Genomic DNA, 23,088 nt, shown 5'->3' on the forward strand with positions numbered 1-23,088 from the left:
AGACAAAGTGTGGACCTGGGGATAGTTTCGCAGAGCAGCTGCTCTTTGTCTGCAATGGCCACCCTGAGCTCCTGTTTACATGCCATTTCAACTCCACTTCTCAGTCCCATGTCAACTTATCTGGCCTTTGCCTACTCCACTGCCAGAGCAGGTCCCAACCTTAACTAGAGGAACAACAACTTGTATTCTACCTGCTTAGTCGATAGCTCACCGAATTTTCCAATTTGGGGCCATTTGCCCCTTCTTCTGAGTTGCTTCCATTCTTCTCTCTCCCTGATTTTGTTGTCTTTCCCACCCAGCCCCACACCTACTTTCCACCTCCCCCCATCCCAGACCTTCAGCTGTCTTCTGCTTCAGCCTTTAAATGGATGGCCTCTTATTCTGAACCTGTGCTCCTTAGTTCTGCTTTCAAGTATTGTGAACGTGCGTGGTCTTATCTGTAAAGATTGACTTTACTTTTTTATACTCCAACCATTTGTAAGAAATGTTAATCTTCCATTTATCATTCTAATTACTCACTGTGTGCTTATATGCTAACTTTGTGTAAGGATACCCAGATATCGCTACACAGTGGTATTCTTTTGTTCCTTATCTAAACATTATTCTGCTTTTAGGCTTTCCTTACCAACATTTTCACACATTATTTTCCCACTTACCAAATGTTTTGAGCATTAATCCATGTGGCACCCTAAAAATAACCCATTTATCCCAATCCTCTGATTTCTGTTGGTTCACCAATCCTCTGCAAGCTATGAGCTTTTATCTTGTGCAATAATCATTTCACTGGCTTTTGTACATCCAAATACAGAACATCTGCAGGTTCCCCTTTATCAATTCTACTGCTTGTTGTATCCTCAAAAAAACCCCGATGTATTTGGCAAAATGAATTCCCATTTTTCTTAATATTTTACGTCCTGAGGAAATGATTGACCTCTTACCCAAATGTTGGGCTAACTGGCCTATTGTTTCCTCCTTGGCCATCTTATTTGAATAGGGACATTATATCTGCAATTTTCTAATCCTGTGGGAGTTCTCCAAGATCAAGAGGTTTTTGTGAGATCATTATCATTAAATGCACCATCTGGACTGATTTGAGGTCTGTGCTTGCAGGCAATCACTTGCAGGGGATTTTCTTTAGTTTCATTACTTTGCCCAGTAGCACTTCTCTCCTAATAGTCCATTGTTTTAACTCTGCCCTTGTGCTCTTGGAATTTCTACTGTGTTATGGGAATTATGTTACAGTTTCCTCCTATACAAAATATTTGTCACCAGTCTCGGCCATTCCTGTATTTTTCTTTCCCAGCATGAAGCCAGTTTGTCGATTTCCATCTGGAGAGATATCTCTTTGGGGGTGGATGAAGGGGGAAGAATCCCTTCCTTTTGGTTCCATCAAAACTAACTCCCACTATCTTCCCATACTGGAGTAAATGTCATGATCTTTGTTTCTATTGCTTTCTGCAGTCTTTTGAGAATGCTGGAAATGACAGGTATGACGTCTGTTATGGAGTAAAACCCAGAGAAAACAAAATTAAATAATTTTCCTTCTTGCTAGGCAGCAATTGAAAAGCACATTTGGAGAACAGAAATTTCTAATGCTGGTTGCAAGGTGCTGAACCATTGTATGTAACCCACATGGATAACACTTGTTTACATAGGTTTGTCTAAATTAATCTCAACAATTGTGTGGAATTTTAATATCCTGAATTTCAGGCGAAACTTTCAGCAGCACGCAATTCATTTGACTTGTATTTTCAAAATATTATTTATTTTCTTTTTAAGATAACAGCGTCTCAGCCTGGAGTAACATCAACTCACACTGACTCTGTGGTTAGAGAGCACCATGAACAGAGAGCGACTGATCAGCAAACAGCAGAAACCACCATTGTTCAAAAACAGCAAACCAGTTGTCCAGAAGAGAAGTCAAGGCCAACCACACCACTGCACGGCCCATTGTGTAATGGTGGCTTCAGTGTGAACCTTAAAGGCACAATTCAAAGAGAAGAGGCCATTAGGACTGGTATGGTAGAAAGTACGAAACAAGTTGAGATAATTACAAAAACTACTGTTCATTCTGAGCACAACAGAGATGATTCTCTCAATTCAGCTCAAGAAGTTGAACATAAAGGTGGCCAAATGATTTCTGGGAATGGAGGAAGCCAACCTGATGAAGGACAATGCTCTTCAGGCGAAAGCGAACCCTTGGAGAAGCAACTACAGATGGGTGATGAATGTTTGCCACCAACAGTACTAGGAGAGTTGAGTTCTGTGCAAAACCGTGACGAGATTAAGTCACCTGGTCTTTGCTTAACTGATATTGTCGCTAGCCCAGCTGCAACTGGTGAAGTGCTTTTAATTAGAGAGGAGGACACTTTATCTAAGTCAGTGGAGTGTACAAAACTTGTAATGGATGAGCTGAAAGATAAACTTAATGACCAAGAAGAGAATGGGTTCGTTAAGTATAATGCAGTTGAAACAGATCAACTGCCACCTGCTTCTCATATTTCGTACGAGCGTGTAAAGGAATTGCTCCATGCTGCAGTATCAGAAAGTGAAGGCTATGCCAAGAATGCTGGAAATGACCGATGTGAAATGGGCTACTTTTCTGAGATGCAGAGAAAGATTCAGGAACAGAGCAACCTTTCGGAATTAAGCGGATTCACAAATGGAGATTTGATCCACATCTTAACAGTTGGTGACAATACACTCCAATCCAAGAAGGTTGAAGGCAAATCGTCACTTCTACGACAAAGTCGCATTCCAGTTCTTGCATCTGATGCAGAAATAATTTCTGAATCATCAGCTCCTGTCTCTGCTAAAGAGAAATTACTTCAAAAGAAGGCTCATCAAACAGACTTGACGAGACAGTTAGCTGAAAAGAGACAACACACACTCAGAGCGTCGCTTCTTGGTGATCTATCATCTACTTCTGAAAAGTCTCCAGAAGAGAAAATATCTGTCCCATCAGTGACTTTGTCAGATGATGGAAATTCTTCTGGACCTCTAGTGAAAGCTGGAACAGAACAACCAAGCAAACAGACAGATGAGGACTCCCTTCTAACCAGTCTTCAATCCCGGAGGAGTAAAATCCCAAGACCAGTGTCATTGACCAACACAGAACAAGTTCCCACTTCAACCTCAACCCAGTTAGTCCCAAGACCACCTCCAGGCAAGCCACCAACCAGACCTAGTGTGGAGGTCCGGTAAGTGCTATCTTTAATGATTTAATTTCAGGATATACATTAAGGAATAATTGATCTTGTATGGGTGGTAACTTAAACTAAGTCTTAAGTATGATGTGACAACTCGGTTTTAAACAAACTATAAAGCATTGCATGCTCGTATAAGCAAAAGTTGGATAAACATTTTCTTCAACTTGGCTATTTGTTATTTTAGTTGACTGATGTCCCCGAATCTGAACTTTGAGACTAATGGTATGGATTCTTGCTCCATTCTGGTTCTCTCCTGTTTTTAATAGCTTCTTCTTTGGCTTGGCTTCGCGGACGAAGATTTATGGAGGGGGTAAAAAGTCCACGTCAGCTGCAGGCTCGTTTGTGGCTGACAAGTCCGATGCGGGACAGGCAGACACGATTGCAGCGGTTGCAAGGGAAAATTGGTTGGTTGGGGTTGGGTGTTGGGTTTTTCCTACTTTGCCTTTTGTCAGTGAGGTAGGCTCTGCGGTCTTCTTCAAAGGAGGTTGCTGCCCGCCAAACTGTGAGGCGCCAAGATGCACGGTTTGAGGCGTTATCAGCCCACTGGCGGTGGTCAATGTGGCAGGCACCAAGAGATTTCTTTAGGCAGTCCTTGTACCTTTTCTTTGGTGCACCTCTGTCACGGTGGCCAGTGGAGAGCTCGCCATATAACACAATCTTGGGAAGGCGATGGTCCTCCATTCTGGAGACGTGACCCATCCAGCGCAGCTGGATCTTCAGCAGCGTGGACTCGATGCTGTCGACCTCTGCCATCTCGAGTACTTCGACGTTAGGGATGAAAGCGCTCCAATGGATGTTGAGGATGGAGCGGAGACAACGCTGGTGGAAGCGTTCTAGGAGCCGTAGGTGGTGCCGGTAGAGGACCCATGATTCGGAGCCGAACAGGAGTGTGGGTATGACAACGGCTCTGTATACGCTTATCTTTGTGAGGTTTTTCAGTTGGTTGTTTTTCCAGACTCTTTTGTGTGGTCTTCCAAAGGCGCTATTTGCCTTGGCGAGTCTGTTGTCTATCTCATTGTCGATCCTTGCATCTGATGAAATGGTGCAGCCGAGATAGGTAAACTGGTTGACCGTTTTGAGTTTTGTGTGCCCGATGGAGATGTGGGGGGGCTGGTAGTCATGGTGGGGAGCTGGCTGATGGAGGACCTCAGTTTTCTTTAGGCTGACTTCCAGGCCAAACATTTTGGCAGTTTCCGCAAAGCAGGACGTCAAGCGCTGAAGAGCTGGCTCTGAATGGGCAACTAAAGCGGCATCATCTGCAAAGAGTAGTTCACGGACAAGTTTCTCTTGTGTCTTGGTGTGAGCTTGCAGGCGCCTCAGATTGAAGAGACTGCCATCCGTGCGGTTAATAGCTTAGAAGTGAGATAAATACAGTCCACTCTGACCATCCAAAATGTTCAGGACCTGGCCTATGATGGATAAGTGTTTTTTTAGGATAACAGGTAATTTTTTTAAAACAGCCCAGTAGCAACAGCAAATCCTTTGTAATAATGTTTAAACAACAAGGGAAGGTTTTTCAAGAATTAAACTGTTTAATTTTCACCAAAAATAATGCTGGCCACTGCCAATCACTAACACCTTCCCACTGAGGCCCTGCTGGTGCCGGGAGGCTGAGGTCTGTGCTCTTGCTCAGGAGGCTGAGGTCCACACTGCCACCAGCAGCCCAACAACCCTGGTCCTGCTAGGAGCCCGAGGTCCACACGCCTGCTGGCAGTCCAATGTGTCCTGTCAGTTTCAATCCAAAACAAAAAATTTTGCATAAATGAGGATTTCTGATTTGTTTCAGAAATTTGGATAATTGAGGATTTTGGAGAATCCGACTTCAGATAATTGGAGTTGTACTGCAGGTGTTTCTCTGATTGAGCTGAGTGCTACAGAGTTTGGGGCTAGGCCTGTAGCTGTATGCCACGTTCATTAATGATTTGAAAGTACCAAGCTTGCTGATCACATTAAATTGAGTGGAAAATCAAATTGTTCAGAGAAAATGGAGAATCTGCAGAGAGATGTAGGCAGGTTAAGTAAGCAAGTAAGCATCTGGCTGATGAAGAACAATGCTGGTCAATGTAATTCATCCATTTTGGAAGTAGTAGATCAGATTAATATTTAAATAGTGATAGATTGCAGCATGCAGTTGTGCAGAGACACTTGGGAGTCCTTGTGCCTGAATTGCAAAAGGTTGGTCTGTAGGTACAACTGGGGACCAAGAAGGCAAATTGAATGTTGTCCTTCATTGTCAGAGGGATTACATTTCAGGGAGATTCTGCTGTTACTGTACAAAGTGCAGGCGAAGATACACCTGGAGTACTAAATGTAATTCTGGTTCCTAACTGGTCTTGGCTTTGGTGGCAGTGCAGAGGAGCTTCATCAGGTTGATACCAGAGAAGAGGGGGTTAGTTTATAAGGAGAGATTACCTAATATAAACAATTAAAATTATTAAAGGGACAGGTAAAATGGGTGCAGGAAAGTTGTTTCCACTGATAGGTGAGACTAGAATTTGGGGACATGCCTTCAAGTTTCATTGGGGTCATGCCTTCAAGTTTCATTGGGGTAGAGGAGGAGAAACTGCTTTTCCCAGAGAGTAGCATATCTGTGGAATTCTCTACCCAGGGAAGCTGTGGAGGCTGACTCATTAAATCAATTTAAAAGAGCTAGATAGCATTTTGCATTGTAGGAGTGTGGTGAATGTCTGCAGAACTGTCTGTCTCCCCTCTGGCGAGCCTTGCTGTACTAACATTGGCTGTGCATTATCTCTACTGTTAAGGACACTCCCCTTGGGTATAACTGTGTATGCACCTATTGTCTTTCATTATTGTACCATGAGTTTCTGCTAATAATATGGTTATATGGTTAGAAGCCATGATTATTGTTTGACCACATCGTCTTTGTCTACTTCATCAACTGGCACTTCAAGGACAATGAAGGATTTATGAAGAAAAGGCAGGTAGGTGTAGCTGAGTCCACGACTAGATCAATCGTGATCTTATTAAATGGCGGAGCAGGCTCGACAGGCTTCTATTTATTGAGTTCTTGTCAATTTAAATTTAGGCATACAGCACAGTAGCAGGTCCTTTCGGCCAATGAGCCCATGCCACCCAATAATATCCAATTGTCTGACAACCCCAATACATTTTTGAACAGTGGGAGGAAACCCACACAGATATGGGGAGAATGTACAAACTCCTTACAGACAGAGTAGGCTTCGAACCCCAGTCGCTGGCACTTTAAAAGTGTTGCGCTCACTGCTACGCTAAACATGTTGCACCTATATTCTTACACAGATAGCAAAAAAAATTATTGTTGCATTTGCCCCTGTTGAGAAGATTTCCATTTATATTTGTCTATCAACGCTCTGATGTTCTAAAGTGCTATAAACCTTATAATGTACAGAATAACAGATAATCTTCAGGGTCTTACATTGACCTTTGAAGGTTTTCTTATTTTTCTCTTTCTGTTTTGTAGACACAGGAAATGGGAGCCAGGGCAGGGATATACTCACTTATGGTATGTGGATAGTCAGGAAAGCAAACTGTATCCCTGTCAACTTCATATGTGAGAAGTGCTTCCAGCTGCAGCTCCTTACAAACCATGTTAGGGAATGGAGCGGATGATCTATGGATTATTTGGGAGGCTGAGGACTTTAGAGGGAAGCAATCACACCTTGAAGGCAAGAGAAAGGTAGCTGGTGATAATCAGGAGATGGAAAGAGAACAGGCAGTCAGTGCAGGGTACCCCTGTGGCTGCTCTCTTCAAAAACATTTATATTGTTTTAGATACTATTGAGGGGGACTACCTACCAAGGACAAGCCATTGTGGTCAGGTCTCTGACACGGAGCCTTGTGGCGAAGAAAAGGGAGGAGACTAGGCGAGATGCAGTGATAGGGGGATTTGATAGGGGAACAGATAAGAGGTTTGTGGAAGAGATCGAGAATCCTGAATTTGTTGCCTCCCAGTGCCAGGGTCTGGGATGTCTCAGATTGAGTTCACGGCATTCCAAGGGGAGGGTGAGTAACCAGATGATGTGGTCCATGTAGGGAGCAATGATATGGAAAGGAAGGGTATGAGGTCCTTCAAAGAGAGTTCAAAGAGTAGGGCACTAAGTTGAAGGACAAAACCTCCAGGGTTGTGATCTCAGGTTTGCTACCTATGCTATGTGCTAGTGAGGTTAGAAATAGGAGGATAATTTCAGATTTATTGTCAGTGTACATACATGACATCACATACAACCCTGAGATTCTTTTTCCTGCGGGTGAGTCAGAATGATCACTTATTGGTAGTGCAAAAAAAACTTACAGTGTATACATGTAAACAAATAAAGAACTGTAAACAGAGAACAAATATAAACAAACCTAGTGTGCAATGCAGAGAGAATTTAAAAAATCAATAAAATGCACAAGTGAGAGTTCATAAATGAGTCCCTAATTGAGTATGTTGTTGAAGACTCTGATGCTGGTGGCGTAACACCTGGTCCTGAACCTGGTAGTGTGAGTCTTGTGGCACCTATACCTCTTTCCTGATGGCAGCAGTGAGAACAAAGGATGTGCTGGGTGGTGTGGATCCTTAATGATTGCTGCTGCTTTCCAAGGATGTTTTCTGAGGATGTTCTTGAGTGTGGGGAAGGTTTTGCCTGTGATATCCTGAGCGGTGTCCACTACCTTTTGAAGGGCTTTACTCTCAGGGGTATTGGTGTCCCCATACCAGACCATGATGCAGCTGGTCAGCACATTTTCCACTACACATGTAGAAATTTGCCATGGTTTCTGGTGTCCTACCAAACTTCTGTAAACTTCTGAGGAAGTAGAGGTACTGATGTACTTTCTTCTCAATGCCATTGGTGTGTTAGGTCCAGGAAAGATCCTCTGAGATAGTGACTCCCAAAAACTTAAACTTTATCACCCTCTCCACTTCTGATTCCCCAATGATTACTGGATTGTATATCAGCTTAATATGTGATTAAAGAGATGGTGCAAGAGGGAGAGCTTCAATCTTCTGGATCATTGGGCTTTCTATCAGGCAAGGTGAGACCTGTACCTTGTGGGAAGGTTTGCAAGTGCTATTCTACGGGGAATTAAACTAAATTTGCAGGGGGATGTGAACCAGAGTGCCAGAGCAGATAGTGGAGTGGAAGTGGAAAAAGATTATGCTACGACTGCATACAAAGACAGGAAACAAAAGGTTGTGCATGGTGGGAATATGTTCTGAGGTGCGAATTTCAATGCAAGTTGTATTATAGGGAAGGCTGACAAGTGTAGAGTGTGGATTGGCACATGGAATTATGACAGTTGGCGTAGCAGTTGTGCAACACCTTTGCAGTGCCAGTGATCAAGAGCGGGGTTCGAATCTTGTATTGTCTGTAAGGAATTTGTATGTTTTCCCCATGTCTGTGTGGGTTTTCCCCGGGGGCTCCGGTTTCCTCCCACCGTTCAAAATGTATTATGAGTGTAGGTTAATTGGATGGCAGGGACTTGTAGGCAAAAATGGTTTGTTACCGTGCTGTATGGCTAAAAAAAAAAATTAGTGAAACTTGGTTGCAGGAGGTGCAGGACTGGGAGTTCAGAGATTCAGGGTTCTGGGTGTTTCAGATGCGAGCCTACTCCTGTTCCTACTTCCTATGTTCCTATGAAAGAGGGGGAGGGGTGACATTGCTAGTCGGAAAATGTCACAGCAGTATTCAGACAAGACAGACTTAGAGGGCTTGTCTACTGAGGCTATATGGGTGGAACTGGAGAAAGGGAAATATTTGTCCACAATGATGGGACTGTAATAGACCCATGTCGGCGAAAATTAGAGAAGCAAATCTTCAGAGAGATGGCAAACAGCTGCAAGAAATCAAGTTGTGATAGTAGGTGACTTAACTTTCCTCATATTGACTGGGAATCTCATACTATAAAAGGGCTGGATTGGTTAGAATTTGTCAAATGTGTTCAGGTAAGTTTTCTCAAGCAATTTATAGAGTACCAACTGGAGAGAGTGCAATGCTGGATTTCTGATGGAAGTAACGAGACTAGGACGTGACAGAGGTCCGTGTAGGGGAACACTTTGTATCCAGTGAACATAATGGCATTAGTTTCAAGATAATTATGGTAAGAATAGGTCTGGTCCTCGGGTTGAGATTCTCAATTGGAGAAATACCAATTTTGAGAAAATGAGAAAGGATCTAGAAAGCATGGATTGCGACATTCTGGCAAGGATGTGCTTGGTAAGTGGGAGGATTTCAAAGGTGGAATTTTGAGAGTACAATGTTTCCATGTTCCTGTTAGGATTAAAGGCAGAGTCAACAGGCAAAGGGAACCTTGGTTTTTCAAGGGATATTAGGGATTTAGTTACGTAAAAGATAGAGGTGTATAGCAGGTATGGGCAAGAAGGAGCAAATGAGGTATTTGTGGAGTATTAAAAAAAATGCAAGAAAAAACTTCACGAGGGCTCAAAGAAGACATGAGATTACTTTGACAGACAAGGTGAAAGAAAATCCTATTTCTATGAGTATATTAAGAGGAAAAGGGTAGTAAGGGATAAAATTGGTCCTCTTGAAGATCAGAGTGGGCCATAAGAAATGGGGAAGATCTTAAATTTTTTTTACATCTGTATTTACTCAGGAAACTGGCATTGGAAGTGAACCAAACAAACAGTGAAGTCATGGAACCTATATAAGTTAAAGAGGAAGAAGTGCTTGCTGTCTTAAGGCAAATAAAGGAGGATAAATTCCCTTGGCCTGACAAGTTATTCCCTTGGACCTTGAAGGAGTCTACTTCAGAAATTGCAGGGGTCCTGGCAGATAGATTTAAAATATCATTAGCCACAGATGAAGTGCTGGAGAACTGGGGGGTAGATCATACTGTTCAGTTTACAAAAGACTCTATTAAAAAAATAAATAAATAAATAGATAGATAGATAGATAAAATGATCAGGGAAATTATAGGCCGATGAGCCAGACATCAGTTGTGGGTAAATTATTAGGTGTTCTAAGAAATTGGATATTCAAATATTTGGATAGTCAGGAACTGATTAGGGATAGTCACTATGGCTTTCTGTATAGTTTTTTTTAAAGAGATTACCAGAAAAGTTGATGAAGGAAAGGCCATGGATATTGCCTACATGGGTTTTAATAATGCTTATGACAAGGTCCTTCCTGGGAGGTTAGTCAGCGAAGTTCATTCATTCAGTGTTCGTGATGAGGTAGTAAATTGGATTAGATGTTGACTTTATGAAAGAAGCCAATGAGGGTAGTAGAAGATCTCCTCTCTGACTGGAGGGTGGTAATTCGTGTATGCCTGGAGGATCAGTGCTGGGTCCACTGTTGTTTGTTATCTATATCAATGATCTGGATGATAATGTGTTAAAGTGGATCAGCAAGTTGGCAGATGATACAAAGATTAGAGGGATGGTGGATAGTGAGGAAGGCTTTCAAAGTTTGCAGAGGGATCTGGACCAACTGGAAAACTGGACTGCAAATGCCAGCTGGAATTTAGTGCAGACAAATGTAAGGTGGTTCACTTTGGAAGGACAAACTAAGGTAGGATATACACTGTAAACAGTTGGGCACTGAGGAGTGTGATAGAATAGAGGGATCTGGGAATACAGATACATATCCCCTGAAAGTGGCATCACAAGTAAATAAGATCATAAAGAGAACTTTTGGCATATTGGCCTTCATAAATCAAAGCATTGAATATAGGAGTTAAAATGTTGTGAAGTTACATTAGGCATTGATGAGGCCAATTTGCAGTATTGTGAGCCGTTTTGGTCATCGAACTAAAGGAAAGATATCAATAAAGATGGAAAGAGTACAGAGAAGATTTAAAGGATGTTGCTTGGACTTGAAGAACTGAGTTACAAGGAAAGGCTGAACAGGTTAGGAATTTATTCCCCAGAGTACAGAAGAGATTTGATGAGGTATATAACGTAATGATGGGTATGGATAGAGTAAATACAAGCAGGCTTTTTCCACCAAGGTAGGTGAGATAGGTAGGTAGACACAGGTTAAGGGTGAAAGGAGAAAAGTTTAAAGGGAATGTTTGGGGGCAACTTCTTCACACAGAGAGTGGTGGGAGTGTGGAACAAGCTGCCCACTTGAATTGGTAAATACAAACTCAATTTTAACATTTAAAAATATTTGGACATGTACATGGACAGGAAGGGTATGGAGGGATATGGTCTGGGTGCTGGTCAGTGAGACTCGACTGAAAAATGGTTTGGAACCAACTAGAAGGGCCGAAGGGCCCATTTATGTTCTATGGTTCATTTTGTATGTCCACATAACACTGAAGATGGCAACTTGCCTCACTGCCTCATTCTAATGACAATATCTTCCATTGAACAATAGATTCCTAAATGCCTTCTTCGCCTTAGTTTTGAGTTTACATGTGTGATACACAGCCAGATCAGCCACTGAATTATCCAAACCTATGGTCCACAGTTCTGCCTGCGTTTATTTAGTGTTCATTTAGTGCAAATTATTTTGTGTGCTAACTTCTAATGTGTATTTTCTATTTATTATTTCCAGGTTACGACGATACAGAGTTGTTGGAAGTGGTAGCTCTGATTCTGACCTCCTAACCCATCTTGCTCAAATCCTTCAAAATGGATCCCAAAAAACCAGAAGCTCCCCACAATCCAAAAGTCCACAGTCCCCTCGCAGTCCTAAAACTCCACCCAAAAGTCCAGTGATCCCCCGGCGAAGTCCTAGCACTTCTCCAAGGAGCACTTCGCTGCCACGTACTGCCAGTTCCTCCCCTTCGCGTGGCCGTCCATACACAGACCAGAGAAGCTCATCGCCACATTTTGCCAGAAGCCGCTCCCCTCCCAGTTACTCTGGGTCCTCGCCCTCCCGAAGAAGTTTCTTGCAGGAGCACGGTTGTGGCAAACAGGGCAAAAATAGCTTGAAGGGAACTGGGAGTCCTCATCACTTGTGTCAAAGCAAATCCATGAAGGGAAAATACTCAGGCAGGGATGGCAAAATGTCCAGCAAACTTAGCAGATAATAACAATTTCTTCAAAGATCTCCATCCCCTTGTTCTCCCTCCCCCCATCCCAGTGTCCTCCCTTCCCTCCCCCCCACTTCTCTTTTCTTTCACTGTCCCTCCCACTCTCTTTTGTTGCATGTGGTTCCATCTTTTAAAATACCTGTTATCCCATCTACTGGACAGGTCCTCTATGATTTAGAACAGGTACTGCTTTGTATAAAATTGACCTATTGCACAATAAGTTGGTTAAATTCTGCACTATGTTGCTGGGTTTTCTTTTGGCTTCTGCTGCCTTGAGTAGGAAATACTAGTCGAATACTTCCATCTTTATCTTGTGGCCAGTGTTGTCCTCCAAAATCTCACCTGTTCTTGTGCCATTTTCAACTTGGGAAAGCCTTGGAGGATCGCAATCGGAAGAAAGACTGCGGTAGTGTTTTCAATAGCCAATGTTTTTGCCATCCTTTTTATGAAAATGTCAACTGTGAGATTTTTTTAATATGTTTAGGGTGTCCAGATATAAATAAAATTTAATTTAAACAATTGAATTGATTAGGGATTCATGGGAAGTAGTTAAAATCAAAATAGTTTAACAATAAGAGTGCATATGGTTATTGCATTCTGACCTGAGTAGAGTAGTTTTCTTGTTTTGTAATTGATGTTCGGAATTAGAAGGCAAGATCTTGAATTATCTCTATTAAAAGGATACAAAGTACTAGCTTTTTGAAAATGGGCATGAATAGTAGTGTGGTGGGTAAGGAAGGTGGTGGGATGGGTGGCAAGTGGGGTAACAATAGGGAGTGGGGTATCAGTTAGTCTCTTTTTATGTCCTGTCCATTCAGCACACTTAGGTTCAACGGCAACTTCAGCTGTACCTCCTTATTTAAAAAAATAAGGAAACCTCAACTTTGTGTTTACTGACATACTTTGCTTGCTTACCACTGTGATATCAGACATCATGTAAACAATTACTGAAGAGAAGGAAAATGAATGAGCTGTTGATTTGATAGTGATCGATCAACAAAAATTAGGAAAGTACTTTATGCGCAATAATTCTGCATAAACTATTACCAATCAGCGTTTGAGTACCATGTGCCTGTCTAAAAATAACGTTAACGTATCTTGACTATATATTACTTTGCTGCCAAGGCAAGAATCTCTGGTTTGAGGAAGAAGCATTTCCTGAAAGACATTTGTTATGTGAAGCCTGATTGTTAAATGGATATCATTTCATCTATCACTTTTTACTGGTTTTCAGTGCGGTTAAATTATTTAAGATGTAATATTTTCCATCTTTGTTGTAACACCCTAGGTAACTTCAGTTTCTAAGCTTTTAAACAACCAGTTTGAATGCTTAAAAACAAATTGAAGCCCTGTTTTATTGTTTGTATATTGTATTGTAAATGTTAACAGTAACTGCATGTCACATGGTAAATATGTATTTATTAATTTCATATGGATTAAAAGGCTGTATGGTTGTTTTTGTATGCTTGAATGCTATTTACTTTATAGTTTTATCCCCTGCATGCAAAACCTTGATGATGTAATGGGGAACATGAACTTCAAGAGAAAACTTGAAAGACTAATTACTTTAAGGTGTGAAACACCAGATGAATATTGTCTATTAATCCCACAGGGGCTAGAATTTTTATCAGGAAGTAGAACCTTTTCTCAGTAAAGACCAAAATGCACACTAAATTATGTTAAGCAAGTTATTTGTTTCCCTGACACCCAATAGGTGTGCATCTGATGACCATTCAGCATGGAATTATTTTAAAGCTGCAAGTATCCGTTTTTTAAAAATTTCCCTTAAACACAGTATTTTGATGCTTGCCCTTACAACATAGTTCTCTTAAAAAAAAGTTATAAAGTCCGTAGTTGTTTTCAAGCCAGGGATTTTTATAAATACTGTATCGAATGGGGAGTAGAGTTCTTTGACAAAACAGACGTTCTCCAGGAACTATGGCAGCTTTAATCAAGTTTGGTAAGTTTAGTGCAGCAGGGTCACCTCCACTGAATTCAAATAGCTGGTGCAGCAGTGGAATGACTTCACTTTTAAACCTGCAGACTGAAGTGACTCTAGATTAATGATGTTATCATTCATCCTATCAAAATAGTAGTCTAGGTCCTGCTCATTATATATTTAAATTTATATCAATGTAATGGTCAAACTTGAGACAGTAAAGCTTTATGCATGCATTAATTTAAAGTTAATCTGAAGTCATTTCAAACTTTGTATTTTATGTTAATAATTATGAGACAAGGAGTTATCAATTGCTAACCTTCCTCACTCTGTCCATTTTAGCTTCCTTGAGTTTTCTGTATAAATTATATGCACTGAAAGATCAATTGGCCATGACACTAACAGATGGTTGCATTCAAGGTGCTATAAGATTTTTATATTAACTTTGTATTTGTGGCACCAATTTCCTTTCACCCCTGTTGGGCTGATTGTTCAACTGCTCTTGGGAATATATAATCTAATTCACGTAACATTTTTAAAAAATGTGAATGAAAAGTGGGCTCCATGCAGGTCCATCAAACCTCCTTCCTGGTAGAAGATTGTACATAAATAAACCTCATTGCTCAAAACATGAACATCATGGCTACATATAATATGAAGAGATGCAGATGCAAAAGGCTTTGCTATCATCAAGTATCTACAAGTTTCTAATCTGTCAAGCTGAAGAATAGATTGCTAGGTGTTTTATGTAGTAGTTTCTCTTTATTGTCTTTGTAGTTAAAATAATATTTCCAAACTTAAACTACATCTACTAGATACTTTGAATTTCATTCCACAACTTGAAAGGATGGGAAATAAAGATTTTAATGCCTTTTATGCTATTTTTGATCATCTTGGCCAAGAAGTTGTGATCTGTTTTAAGGAGCCCTATTTAGTATTAACATAATACTTCACAAAAGCAACAATGAATTTGAAATGGTCTGGCAGGTTTCCTGGTCTGCAGAATGTATGCAGATGAACAAATGATGTACATCGTTTGAAGTAGGGTGTACATAAAGATGTAATTATTTAAGTTCTTTGATTTGTATCATATCAAAGCCTTGTACAGTGTTTTATGTTGTGTTCTAAAATTATTTTGTATTTTATTTTTATAAAACCAGTAAAATAAAATATTCACAAAGCATGCCAACGGATAGATATTTGTTGTTTTGTGTATTCCAATAAAAAGGCTGACAAATAATTGTTTTTTTTAATTGATCCCTCCCCATATAATCTTTGTCTCCTGTTTCATTTGATTTGTGTTTTGAAGGGCATTTATGTGTGGTATGGAAAACTAATTATAAATCCACTAATTTAATGACCCATCTACTTTCAATCATTCAAATAAAAATGAATTGATCAATTCAGGTGTACAAATCTCCGTCTTCATTTAATATATGTGAATACTTGTAAAAAGATGTCTGATTCACACTCTTATTTTTATTCACAGGGTTACTAAAGCTAGGTCTATTCTGGCCCCAGAGCTCAGTTAGGAGTCAAAAGATGAGGATATTTAATAATTATATCCAACCTTTTTTTTTCTGGTGTGAAAACAAACATGTCAAAAAGACAATTTTAAATTTAAGAACTTGTGCTATTCTGGACTGGCAATGTACAAAAATATGAAATGTTCTTGTAAAAAAAATTTGGGGGTCGATTAAAATGTAAAACAAAGTTGGTTGAATTTTTGATAGGTCTGTATATTAACAGATGTGGATCAAAGGCAGAAAAGGCCAGTGCACATCAAATGAAATTAACCAATATGGTGCAATCTCTTGGGCTAGATGGCCTGTTGGAGTGTCTCTGTACCTAACTGAGTGTGCACCAAATTGCCAAAGTGCTTAATTTCAAACAAAAAAATCTTTCACTTGATTTCAAATGGCAGAGATGAATGCTTGACTGAAGTTGGGACTTGTTTGATAAAAGGAGCTCTTAATTGTTGACATCAATCATTGGTCAGCTAAAAGCTTCTTTATAGTGTAGGCTTCATTCGTCCAGTGTATCTGGAAGACATTTCATCTGGTCTGGTAGACACCTTGGGAAATGGGCCAGGTCTTGGGCATAAGAACAGAAAGTTCATGTCTATTATATTTGCTGAGGTACGGTTAGAAGGTTGCTTGCCATGCCTAAGTTGTCTGCATCTTGTTGCAAACAGCCATAGGTTGCTTCATTTGCTGAGCTGCTATGAATGAGGTGGAATTTTGTGGAACAGTCAGAAAATATCTCTACCTTATGATGGAAAGAAACCCATTGCCAATGTTTGTGTTAGAACATTGACCTTTGAACAGTACAGCACAGGAACAGGCTGTAAAGCCCACCTCTCTGTGCTGAACCTAATGTCCACAACAACTAAAACCCTGCTGCTTGTACTTGATTGATAACCCTCTACCCCCTTCATATTCATGCATATATCTAGAAGCCTCTTAAATGTTTGTATTCGACTTCCAATCACTATTCCTAGCAGCCCATTCCAGGCATCTTAAATGTAATGTCCTCAAGTGTGCAACGCTTTTACCCTGGGGAAAAGATTACGACTATCCACCTAATCTCTAATCAATGTATAATTCTCTATCAAGTCTTCCTGAGGCCTCCAATGCACCAGAGAAAACAACCCAAATTTGTCCAATCTTTTCCTTTAACTTATACTCTCCAAAACAGACAACATTGTGGTAAAAATCATTGGTACCCTATATTCTAAAATCTGGTGTTGTAACTTACTGAAAATAATTTAGCTGGAGGCACAGAGCTTTTGCTGTGTTAATTTGACTCAGCTGTATTTTGATATCACAGGGAGTGAATCAAAATGGCCAAATACTGGCTCCTGAGAAAGTGTGGCTCTTGGAAACAGATGATTCATACTCTTGGCAATTCTGGATCAGCTTGGTCACGTACACTTAAGCCTTTAATGCTCATGTGTCAGTCCCTGTCTTTCAATGAAAGTGTTCTTGAAGCTTCCTCTTCTGTTGGTTCTTTCATCGCCCCTACCACTCACAGCTAGATATGGTGGGACTGCAGAAGTTGATAGTAAAAGCAAAAATGCTGTGTACTTTTAAAAAGGGAAAGATTTGGTAATGTTGATGTTGCAAGGGTCACTGAAACCAGTATGCAGGTGCAACTGGTAGTTTGGAAAGCCTTTGTTTGGAGATGTTGAAAGTTCAGGAGTAAGCATTGTCTTACTGCAAATCTGCAGGTCCTAAGTGAGACCACTTCTAGATTCATTGTGATAGTTTTGTCTCCTTTCCGAAAAAAATATATGTTCTTGCATAGGAGTGCAACAAATATTGACCAGGCTAGATCCAAGGATGACAAGTTTGCTATACAAGGCAAGATGAAATTGGCTATACCTCTGTTCAATGGCTATATGAATGAGAGGTAACATTTTTACTAATTAGATCTTCAAAGGTGGTGGAAATAGTCTTTGACTTTTTATAAGGCAGGGCCAGTTAATAATCAAGGGATTGAAAGGTTACCGAGGATGGTGCTTTGTGCAGACTGACTCATTTGGTAACTTGTATTCTCTGCCCCCTTGGGTAGGTTTCTGTTTTGTTCTTTCATCAACTCTGCTTCTCCTTTTATAACTCCCCCTGCCCCCCTCCATTCACTTGGTTTTACAATGGTTTGTGATTCCCTTTTAAATTTTAAAATAGGGCGACTCGATTAGCATAGTGGTTAGTGAATGCCATTACAGCGTCAGCGACCCAGGCTTGAATCTGGCACTGTCTGTAAGGAATTCTCCCTGTGTCTGCATTGGTTTCCTCCTTCAAAAATGTCTGGAGATTGTAGGTTAATTGGTGTATTTGTGGGGTACTGGCTCACGAGTCGGGAGGGTCTGTTACTGTGCTGTAAGTCTAAATTTAATGTACGTCTTTTAATATATACTCCCGTTTCCTTTTTTACTTTTGCTTTGAACACTATAATCATCCTTGTTTTCACTTGTGTTAATCTAGTATCTGTCATATGCCCTGTTTTGCTCCCTGCCTTTCTGTTCATTTATGGATCTCTGGCTATGAATTCTCAACCCTTCTGCTTGAATATTGTAGTGGAAACTCCTCCACTTTAAAACTTACACTTTGATCACTATAATTATATAGTACAGTCCAAAAATACGGATGCCAGAAATCAGGATCACCTGAGAATCTGGACTCTTCGAAAACTTTTAAATTTAGCACGCTTTTGTGTGCGCGCATGCCTAAATACTACAGATGCCCAGCGGCAACAAGTGACGTGCCTAATACAAGTAATCTTATAACAAAGAAATTCATTTGTATATCGTATTTTTTCTACAGTTAATTTTTAATTTACAAGCTCTTATAAACTGAAAAATTGTTTACATTTTTGTCAAGTGTTGACTTTATTTTTCTATAAAACTGTTCATTTTGATAAATGAAGCATTTGCTAATAAGTAAACTATCAAAATTTACCTGTTCATCTCTTCATTATTCCTCATTAAATTTGAATTTTAAAAGTACTGCCGAGAATCTGTAAAATCCAAACTGATCCAATCCCTGAGTAATCTGGATTTTGGGACTTTTTAATTAGACATACAGCATAGTAACAGGCCATTTTGGCCCACGAGTTCATGCTACCTGTTGAGCCCAGCCCATTAACCTACACCCTCGGTATGTTTTGGACTTCTACTGTATCTTCTAAGCTTTGATTCCAGTTTACCCAAGTCAAATTTATCCTCAACCCAGTGAAATTGGACTTTGTTTACTTGACTGATTTTTACTTCCTAGTTGCTTCTATCCTTGCCTACAATTGAATCTAAACCTTAATATATGTACTCTTTATTGATTTTCCCCTACTTGTACTTTCCCCATTTATATCCTTGAACCAAATCCAGCTGAAACATTGATTTATTTCAGTTTTACTTGTCAAAACTTTTTCAGAGTTTTATCTCCGGAGGGTTAACCAGTGTACATCATTGCAGCTTTAGAATCCTTGCTTTGTGGTATATTTTTTTTCCTCCATTGGAGGTTTGTGCGAGCATCCCTCACAAATAGTGTATGTGGACTACTAAAATTCATTTAATAATGTGCCCTAAAATAGGTATGTCATCAACTCTTGGGATTCCAGCATCAGCAGTTCTTGCGTTTCTGTTGGATGAAGCTCATTTTGTTGAGCAACGTCTGTGGAGACAGATGTCTTGTGTTGAAACTTCATTGGGAAGCTCTCTCTCTCTCTCTCTATATGAGTTTCAGTAGCAGTTATTTCAGATTACAGTGTCTTCAGTGATACTGAAACCTTGTTTTCCAACAGTAAAGTTACCCTGTGCACTTCTAGCCTCCTTACTTAAAAAAGGATATTCTGCCTTTGGAGGTGGTGATTGAGTAGCCTGGGACTATGTTCAGAAGGATGAAGAGGTATCTTAAAGAAACATACAAAATCCTGAAAGGAATAGATAAACAGAAGCAGGCAAGTTATTTCCACTAGCAGATAGAATTAAGGGACATTGCCTAAAGAAGAACAGTGAGTCTTTGGAATTATCTGCCCAGGAAACCAATAGTGGCTGCCTTATTAAATGTATTCCAGGCTTCCAGGCACAAATAGAATTTTGAAAAGTGCGTTTGGTTTTGGGGGGGGGGGGGGGGGGGGGGGGAGGGGGGGATGGAGGGAGAAACAGTTGGGGAGGTAAGTCCATAGTCAAATCTAATGGAGGGGGAGAGCAATCTGATAGACCAAATGGCTGCCTTTTGTTTTATTTCTTATGCCTGGGATGGGGTGGGTTGAGGTGGACAGATCTGAAGAAGGTGGAGAAAAGATTTACTGAATTGACTCTATGGAGGGGAAGCTTTGTCATGGGTTAACTAGAGAAGCTGGAACTGATCTTGGAATGGATGGAGTTGTGGAGATCTAATAGAAGTATTTCAAAGCTTGGAAGGATACAGACAAAACAGAGAGCAACTATTGTCATTGACAAGTCAATATCCAGTGTACACAGAATGAGGCTAACTGGCATAAAAAGGAATTGAAAAGAAGTGGAGGAAAATTCAATTTCAGCCGTTGAATATGCAGGGCGGTTGGAGAAGAGAGGACTGGGACAGCACCAAAGCATTCTGGGTTGATGTGAAGTAAAGCACAATGCTGGAGAAACTCGGGGAGGTCAAACAGAACACTTTATGTAATGAAGATAAAGATGCATAACCAATGTTTCAAGCTAGAAACCTTCATCAAGTTATGGAAAAATGTTGGCAAGCATCTGAATAAAAAAGTAAGGAGCATGGTCTCAAAGGCAGGAGGTAATAGGTGGAGAAAAGAGGAAGGAAGGTTAGGCGAATAGTGGGAAGGGAGGGGGAATGGAGAGTAGGTTAGCAGAAACTGGAGTTGCTGTTCATGTCCTCTGGCTGGAGAGTGCCCAGACGGATAATCAAGTGTTGTTTCTCCAACTTACAGGTGGTCTCGGTGGATAGCTACGAGGCCACGGACAGACATAGGAGGTCCCTGTCACTGATGCAGACAAGGCACTAAGCACCTTCGCTCTGTCCATAATCAGCCAGTGGCCAACCACTCCAGTTCTGTGTCCCACTCCTACGCTCACATCTGTCCATGGCCTTGTGTAGACCATGGCCTTGTGTAGACCATGGCCTTGTGTAGACCACCCCCTTCCCTCCCTATTTTCTGAGCTATCCCTCTTCTTGCTGCTGTGCCCTCCTTCCTTATCCAAACCTCCACCCCATAACTACCTTTTTGTTCGGACGCCTGTCGACATTTTTATACCTTCATGAAGGGTTCACGCCCAGAAACGTTGGTTATGTCTCGATGTGCTGCATGAAGTGCATCGTTAAACCTGCTGGCTGGGTTTCTCCAGCCCTGTGTGCGCACAGCGGCCGCGGTGGCGGCGCGGAGCTGTGGGGGCGGGGCGCCGGAGCGAGGCCACTAGGTCACGTGGCGCCCGCTCCCCGCGCGAGGACAGCGCGCCTGCGCGGCGATGGCGGCGGTTTTGGAGTTGCTGCTGAAGGGAGAGGTGACGGCGGCTGAGGTGCTGCTCTGCTCCGGGGACAGCGGCCTCATATGAAGGTAACGATAGCTGGCGGGCAGCCGGCCGGTCGGGGGAATCACTGGAGTCCGCTCTGTTTCCGCGAGAGTGGCGACAGGAGAGGACCTCCCCCCCCCCCCCCCCGGGCCTCCCCCCCCTCCCGGGCCCTCCTCCCCCCCCCTCCCGGGCCTCCTCCCCCCCCCTCCCGGGTCTCCCCCTCCCCCTCCCGGGCCTCCCCCCCCTCCCGGGCCTCCTCACGGGCCTCCTCACGGGCCTCCTCCCGGGCCTCCTCCGGGCCTCCCCCTCCCCCCACCCGGGCCTCCCCCCTCCCCCCACCCGGGCCTCCCCCCTCCCCCCACCCGGGCCTCCCCCCTCCCCCCACCCGGGCCTCCCCCCTCCCGGGCCTCCCCCCTCCCGGGCCTCCCCCCTCCCGGGCCTCCCCCTCCCCCCTCCCGGCCTCCCCCTCCCCCCTCCCGGGCCTCCCCCTCCCCCCTCCCGGGCCTCTCCCCCCCCCCCCCGTTGGTCCAACGATCCCCAACCCTGGCATCCCTCGGTCTCCCACACCGTCCCCCAAACCCGGGCATCACAGGGTCCTCTCTCTCTCTCTCTCTCTCTCTCTCTCTATCCCCCTCTCTCTCCTCCTCCCCCCCTCCCCCCTCCTCCCCCACTCCTCTCCCCCCTCTCCCCCTCTCCCCCTCCTCCCCTCCCCCTCCTCCCCCTCTCCCCCCCCTCCCCCCCCCTCCCCCCCCCCTCCCCCCCCCCCCCCCCCCCTCCCCTCCCTCCCCTCCCCTCCCCCCCTCCCCCCCTCCCCCCCTCCCCCCCTCCCCCCTCCCCCCCTCCCCCCCTCCCCCCCTCCCCCCCTCCCCCCTCCCCCCCCTCCCCCCCTCCCCCCCTCCCCCCCCCCCCCCCCCCTCCCCCCCCCCCCCCTCCCCCCCCTCCCCCCCCCTCCCCCCCCTCCCCCCTCCCCCCCCTCCCCCCCCTCCCCCCCTCCCCCCCCCCTCCCCCCCTCCCCCCCCCTCCCCCCCTCTCCCCCCCTCCCCCCTCCTCCCCTCCCCCCCCTCCCCCCCCTCCCCCCCTCCCCCCCTCCCCCCTCTCCCCCCTCCTCCCCCTCCTCCCCTCTCCCCCCCCTCTCTCCCTCTCCCCCCCCCCTCTCTCCCCCTCCCCCCCTCTCTCCCCCTCCCCCACTTCTCTCCCCCCCTCTCTCCCCCCCCCCTCTCTCCCCTCCCCTCTCCCCCTCCCCCCTCTCCCTCCCCCTCTCCCTCCTCCTCCCATCGTTCCCAAACATCGCGACCAACTTTGTTCTCATCTCATTCCAACAAACCCAACCAAAGCATCTCCACTCCATCTCCATTCCTCAAGTACCGCCCCAAACCTGGGCCTTAATCTGTCTCCCATACCGGCTCCTGAACTCCGACCTCCCTTCTAGATCATTCCCTCTGAACTCAACACCAGTATCGCTGATCTCCTATACCATGCCCTTACCTGGTCTCCCATCCTGAACCCCAACTCTGTCTTCCAACTGCCTCAAGCTATGTTTTTTTTCCAGACCCTGACCACACTCATTTCCGGCTCCCAGACCTGTCACCCATTCCCATCATCTGTCACAGCCACTCCCCACATTTTCTGCACTTCTGTCCTGCCACTGGATGTCAACATGTATCCTAATGTAATTTAGAAGATTCCTGCAAACTGCAGAAACCTATGCCCATCACAGAACCCAAAGTCCCAGATTCCACATCAGCATCTCTCTGATATAACACCTCACATTCCCCCAAACAACAGGAAATCTAAACACCCTTGGCACCTGGCATCTCCCCACCTAAGCAAGAATGAAACAGTGCAAACTCCCATTAGTACCATCCATGCACCCAATTTTCCTTATTCTCAAACTTCTTTCCTACCCTGCACATCTCTTGACTATGTATCCATAGTTGTCTTGCATC

The 23,088-nt window shown here is 43.3% G+C and overlaps 2 protein-coding genes and 1 long non-coding RNA gene across 13 annotated transcripts in view; 2 read left to right on the forward strand and 1 right to left on the reverse strand.

Moving 5' to 3' along the window:
- Positions 1-15,501, forward strand: part of LOC138753854 (tau-tubulin kinase 2-like) — a 250,204-nt gene extending 234,703 nt beyond the window's left edge. For all 11 annotated transcript variants that reach the window (XM_069917342.1, XM_069917349.1, XM_069917348.1 and 8 more), the window contains 2 exons: positions 1,780-3,200; positions 11,711-15,501. In XM_069917342.1, coding sequence (XP_069773443.1) covers positions 1,780-3,200; positions 11,711-12,188 — 1,899 coding nt within the window. In that variant the 3' untranslated portion in view covers positions 12,189-15,501. The remainder of the gene's footprint in view (positions 1-1,779; positions 3,201-11,710) is intronic.
- On the reverse strand, positions 1,744-21,023 carry LOC138753856 (uncharacterized). The gene is made up of 2 exons (XR_011351461.1): positions 20,887-21,023; positions 1,744-1,977 (listed from the first exon to the last, which is right to left on the reverse strand). It is a non-coding gene; the product is annotated as an uncharacterized lncRNA (long non-coding RNA).
- A 74-nt stretch (positions 21,024-21,097) lies between these two features.
- Positions 21,098-23,088, forward strand: part of cdan1 (codanin 1) — a 157,231-nt gene continuing 155,240 nt past the window's right edge. The window contains 1 exon segment of the mRNA XM_069915504.1: positions 21,098-21,148. Within this exon segment, the coding sequence (XP_069771605.1) occupies positions 21,098-21,148 (51 nt within the window).

Source organism: Narcine bancroftii, chromosome 2 (assembly GCF_036971445.1).
Source record: "Narcine bancroftii isolate sNarBan1 chromosome 2, sNarBan1.hap1, whole genome shotgun sequence".
In the NCBI taxonomy this organism is placed as follows: domain Eukaryota; kingdom Metazoa; phylum Chordata; class Chondrichthyes; order Torpediniformes; family Narcinidae; genus Narcine; species Narcine bancroftii.